The 6,000-nt window shown below is 47.7% G+C and overlaps 1 protein-coding gene across 2 annotated transcripts in view; it reads right to left on the reverse strand.

The window, feature by feature from the left end:
* DENND1A (DENN domain containing 1A) overlaps window positions 1-3,909 on the reverse strand; it is a 151,197-nt gene extending 147,288 nt beyond the window's left edge. Inside the window, exon 1 of one of the 2 annotated variants that reach the window (XM_054646491.2) lies at window positions 3,743-3,909. In XM_054646491.2, the coding sequence (XP_054502466.2) occupies window positions 3,743-3,759 (17 nt within the window). In that variant the 5' untranslated portion in view covers window positions 3,760-3,909. The remainder of the gene's footprint in view (window positions 1-3,742) is intronic. The other variant, XM_054646489.2, reaches the window with a different exon arrangement.
* Between the last annotated feature and the right edge of the window lie 2,091 nt (window positions 3,910-6,000).

Below are 6,000 nucleotides of genomic sequence, written 5' to 3' on the forward strand. Positions count from 1 at the left end.
ACAAATGTCCATTTATTTCTATGAACAGTGAAATTAAAGTAGCCTTCCCCAGTGAGAAATTCAGTATTAAAGGCTGCATTCAACAACCAACACCTCAGTATGAGAATGAAGTCATTGTTGGATTGTGGATATTTTATAACTTTTCAGAGGCATTAAGGAAACAACTCACCATGAAACTTCATACAGTTTGCAAATACAGCATAAACAGGATCAGAAATGTGCATTCTGTAGCCCAGTGTCACCTGAGAATTGCACAGAAACCCCAGCCCCAGCAATCCTCCACAGCACAAGAGCCTTGAACACGCACCAAGTGCTCCCTCCTCCCAAAAATCACGTACAGACCCATGGTCACTCACCAAGTGAACAATTAGATGCAATTTTAAAAAGTACATAGGACACAGAGGTACAAAGAGACATAGTACCTCACTTATTTGAGAAGTAGGTAATTTCAGAAGGAAATGCAATACTTCTCTGTAAACACTAACTTAGGAAGGGGCTGTATGAGAAAATAATACTTCTGTGATAAATTGTATGAATTACTTCAAATCTCTGATCTAGAAATAACATCCGTTTCAAAGCAATCCATATGAAATTCAATTTTACACTGAAATAAGATATTTCAAATAAGATATTTATGCACCTTTTATGATCAAAAAATGTAGTTTTTACCAAACTGTAAGAGATTTACTCAGAATAAAATTAAACCGAGCCCTTCTCTGAAGCTGGATGGCTGGAAGTACATACTCTACATATCTACAGCCTATTTCAATTCTGTCAGGAGCATTTTTGGTACACACAGGAAAATGCAATAGCACTTATGACAGAAAGTATTCTGCTGAAGAACTGAGGCATAAGAGAAGAGTCTGACATTGCCTGATAATTAGTTGTCCTGTAACAAGATTTAGTTGCTCAACCCTTGCAGAAAGTAAATTATTAGCAGAAACCTGTAATCACTAATTCAATTCAGAAACTATAACCGTAGCCCTGATTAATTTCCATATATTTAACTTTTTTGCCTGGTATTCCCTAGGTAGATAATATTTCATCTTAGTACACAACAAATGTTCTGTTAAATCTCTGAAAGGTTTCTCAGATGTACACTTGGCATCTACTGTGCCCCCAGTGAAATAGAACCACCTCTGGAAAGGGACATGCCAACTGCTTCTACAGTGCAATGCCATTCTGCTGAACAGATTGATACTGACACATTATTTAAAATAAATAAATAAGAAAACCTTTGTCTCATAGCCTGGAGTACAGAGGCTCGGGAGCAGTGACAGCAGCAGGTTAACAAGGCTCCTGTGCTACCTCACCTGGCTGGCACAGAGTGCCTGGCACGCTCCCTGAGACATGCCCCAACAGAGGATTAACCCAGCACAACACTCAAGTTAGCTTTTTTTTTGCCTGCAGCTATGCAGAAGCCAAAAGCTTACAGGACTGCTGGCAACTCCTTGATTTCTTTCACTTCAGTCTGATGCAGCTCCTGATACTTTTCTCTAAGCAATCTTTCACTCAAATGACTCATTATTATGCACCCATCAGAAATCTAACTGACAGACATGCCCAGGTTTCGTGCAGAGTCTATCACAGTGCATGCACATTTAATATCCCTCAGAGTTATCAATCTACTGCAGGAAGCAAGGGACCAGACTGCTGGGTGTTTCCTGGGCTCCAGCACACACGGTGGCACCCCTAAAGCAGATGTGCCTCACCCTACCCAGTTAACAAACAGTTCTCCCATTCACACTGCCAACCTGTCCCAATCAGGAAGTTACTTACCAACATTAAAGTCCTTGCTGGATCAAACATCCAGCTCGGAAAGGCAGACCAGAAAATGATTTTCTCTTACTCAGACAGGCTCTCTCACTCTATATATTTTAAGACTGTTTTGAAATTTTGTCCTTACACTACTCAGGCACAGTGTTCTGTCCAAAGTGGAAAAAAAAGCAGTTTATTAAATGTTGCTCAAGGCAAAGTTGCTTAATCACCCAGTGGACAAAATGCTTTCTCACAAAGTCCAAGAAGAATGAAAAGCAATGTTTACCTGGGTTTATTACCTCTTTATTACCTCTGCTACTCTGGTGATTGGGAAAGACAAGTTCACACTGAAAGACTTAGCACAGAAAAAGTCCTAAACTCTGCTGGCTGCACTAAGTATTTCTAACAGCCACATCTCCCTGACACCAGTGTCTATTGGAGCACCTCACCTGCCTGGTAACATCCTCGTTTAGCAAAGTCTACTCAAAGCCACTGAAGTCCAATCAGCAACCACACAGCCAAAGATGGCAAACACAGCCTGTGGATTCAGTGTGCACCACAAAACAAACTGCACTTAAAGTAAGCATCAACGCCTTAAAAGATTTAAGATAAGGTCATCATAACAAGTAATTTTGGATCATAATCTTGAAGTGATCCAAGCAGGGGTGACTGCAGCAGGGTCTGAAGGTGCAAGTCAGAGATACAGTCTGCTCTGCTGCCGAAATAGGTACAGTTTTCAATTCTACCTGTATTTGACTGTAAGAGTTTAACCAGTTTCCCAGGCTTTCGTTTCTCTGCAGCAACAGTTGAGAACACATACTCCAAAAGGGTGCAAAACTCATGCCCACAGTATGCTTAAGGAATGAAGAAAGGTTAATTCTTTTCTGGAACCAACCAATTGCCACAGTGCTATCATTACAAACACTCATTACTCACTTACATTTTCCTAAAACGCCCGGCTGAAGAGACGTGTTTTCATCTATCCAGCCTATGGGCTTGGGAACATGAAGATGTGTCATCACACAAATTATGTCCCCTCCAGTCTTGTATTCAAGTTAAACAAAACAAGTGAACAGTTAAAGCCCAATGTAAACCTGAAGAACACTGTGTTCAAGAAGGAAAAGTATGTGCTCAACAGCACTTGCTGAATAAAACAGGATCTACCTGGGTCTCTCCACTCTGTAACCCTTTCACACACAGAGATGTCAGCACTCCCTGCTTGGCAATAACTTTATTACTCCTCTACCCGTGTCCGAGGAACTGAATTTTCCTGGAACGGCACACGAACAAACTGAGACTTTTAAAGTGAATATACCAAACATATCAACAAGGCTTACCGATAAATCAACCACCAATTTTATGAAAATTTTAGAAAACCCCCAACACTGAGGGCATGGATCTGCAGGCCCAGCACATCAATCACTTGCATCATTCCTCTCCTTCCCCCAAACCCCTTTGCTAATGCACTTTGGCTATGTCCTAGCTAGACTGTAGTCCTTCCATCAACACACTCTGGGCAAAGAAATTTGTACTCCCTCGATCCCTCCACACCCCCGAACAGGCGTCGGCTGTGCTGGCAATGAAGATGTTCCCAACCCAGCACCCCCGCCCGCCCTCAGGCCTGCACCGATAACATTGCACTGCGCTCCCCGCCCGGCCCGGAGACCGGGAGGGGCAGCGGGCTCGGTGTGAGGCAGGGTCGGCTCTCCCCCTCTCCTGGGGCAGGGCCGGAGGGTCCCGCCGGGGTCCCGCCCGGAGTTGGGGTCGGACGGCCCGTCCTGCCCGTCCCTCCGGCCGGCGGGGCAGGGAGCGCTCTCTTCCCTTCCTTCTCCCACTCCTTCTCGCCCAAGCCGAGGCCCACGGGCTCGGCCGGGGTCCCGCCCGCGCGGCCTCACACGGAGCGGAGGGAGGGCGGGGAAGTCAGTCCCCTTCTCGCTCTCCCGAGGGCCTGAAGCGGGGCTGGAGAGCTGCGGAGGGCACTCACTTGATCCTGGATCCCATGGTCTCCGGGGGGCCGCATAGACCCGGGGCGGAGCGAGACACGGGCGGGGGCCGCAGGGCCGCGCTCTGTCCGCCGCTCGCCCCTCACTCCATCCCGGCCCGCGCCGCGGCGCCCCGGCCGAGTCACAGCGCGGAGGTTGCCGGGAGCTGTAGTGCGGCGGGGCCCGGGGCGGGCGATGTGTCCCTGTCTGGGACAACCGTCAGGGAAAGGACCGGGCTGTGCTCGTGGTGCCGAGCCACAGGAAAACCGGCAACGGGCAGGAACTGATGCACAGCAAGTTCCACCCGAAAACGAGGCAGAATTTCTTCGCTGCGCGAGTGCCCGAGCACTGGAACAGATTGTCCCGAGAGGATGTGAAGTCTCCCTCACGGGGAATATTCCAGAACCGTCAGGACACAATCCTGTACCATGTGTTCTCATGACTGTCTAGACAGGGAGGTTGGACCAGATGCCCCAAAAAATGCCTTCCTACCCGACCTATCCTGTGTCTCTGTGACTGCGGCCGGGAGCGCCGGGGGTCGGCAACGGGAATGCAGAGTGGTCCTGCTTCCCTCAGGGAGATTCAGGCGGGAACCCCGCGGCGGGACCGGCCCTGCTCCCCTCAGGGAGATTCAGGCGGGAACCCCGGGCGGGACGGGCCCCGCGCCCCTCAGGGAGATTCAGGCGGGAACCCCGCGCGGGACGGGCCCCGCTCCCCTCAGGAGGATTCAGGCAGGACCGGCCGCGCTCCTTTCTGGCCTCCTCAGCTGCCCCGCCGCGTTTAGCAGCTGAAGAGTGGCCTGGAGTGACATGGAACAGCAGGGCCAGGCCGGGACTGACGGGGCCAAACCGCGTCACTGCTTGATCCCGAGCCCTGAATATCCACTGATACCCAGGCCAGATGAGGAGCAGGACTGCCCATCTTGGAAACCCCTGTGCAGAGGGGAGCCGTCCCCATGGGCACAGGCCGGAGTCTCAGGCAGGAACAGGTATTCGATGTCCAGGGATTGCAGAAGTCAAAGGAAAGAGGCAAAGGGAGGGGCTGGGAGAGGTGCCTGACAGAGCTGTGACAGAACATTGTGCACTGTGGGCACGGAGACCAAAGCGGCTGAAGAGACAGTAAAACATGACTAGAGAGAATCCCAAGGCCAAGCAAGGTCATAAAGAGGACTGGAGATTTCTCAGAAATGGAATGCAGTCCGCTGAAAACATGTCTTACATTGACTCAGAAATCGCAGATAGACAGCTTTTGAAATGTGCTGTGTTGGAGTTGGCAAACAGGAACAAACAGGTACCCAACTCTTTCATTAAACATGATTTACAGGAAGTTTTCAGGAAGGTTTGGAGGATTTCTAGTATAATGTAGAAATTTTTAACTTTATTTAGAGTTGAGGATGATCTACAGTGAGGAATGAAAGAATTGAAAATTTGTCTTTAAAAGGCGTCTAAAGTGCAAATCATTGTGGACACCAAGTGCTTGGCTGAAGAACTTAGCTAGAAAGATGGGAGAGAATATATCCCATCTGAGATCCTTTAATATCCCATTTGCTCCCCAGAGAGCCTGGGTAGGAAAAATCATACCACCCTCATTCAAATAATAAATTTAAAACTTGTTAAACACTATGCAAAAAGTCCTGGAAGATTTATTCACAGTTACAGTAAGTAAAAGACGTGTTTGGGGAGATGAGGAGGAGTGTTTCTGGTGCTAATTTGAGTACTTGAGATGAGGTGCTTCCACCACAGGTTCCACCCACAGCCTCTGCCACAGCAGCCATGTGTAAGCTCAGACCTCGGCGCTGAGCCCTGCCCTGTTCTGTGCTGTTCTGACCTGTCCCCAGCCCCGAGTCGTTGTTTGATCTGTAGTGCTGTTCCCTGTCTCCTTCAGTCATTCCCATATCCATGTAAATTAGCTTTGTAGCCAAAATTCCTGTGTTCAGACAGGATATTCTAACCCTTTAAACAGTGCACTAAGGGTTGCACATATAACCATCAAATGGTGGTGAGTTTACAGAAATATTGTTAAAATCGGTTGCAAAAGCAAAAAAACCCTATGGTCAGTAATGAGTTAAAAAATAAGGAAGCTGGTAAAGACAATGCTGATGCAGTGTAAAATAACAATGTGGAAAACCCTCAGCATTTTAGGAATGGTTAACAGAATTTCTTACATTTCATCACTGTTACATTTCATCACATGTTCCTTTTTTGGAACATGGATTGACATTAAATTTAAGAGGCAGAGCTACTCACAATTTTAGTTTTGG

Source organism: Agelaius phoeniceus, chromosome 21, assembly GCF_051311805.1.
Source record: "Agelaius phoeniceus isolate bAgePho1 chromosome 21, bAgePho1.hap1, whole genome shotgun sequence".
In the NCBI taxonomy this organism is placed as follows: Eukaryota; Metazoa; Chordata; class Aves; order Passeriformes; family Icteridae; genus Agelaius; species Agelaius phoeniceus.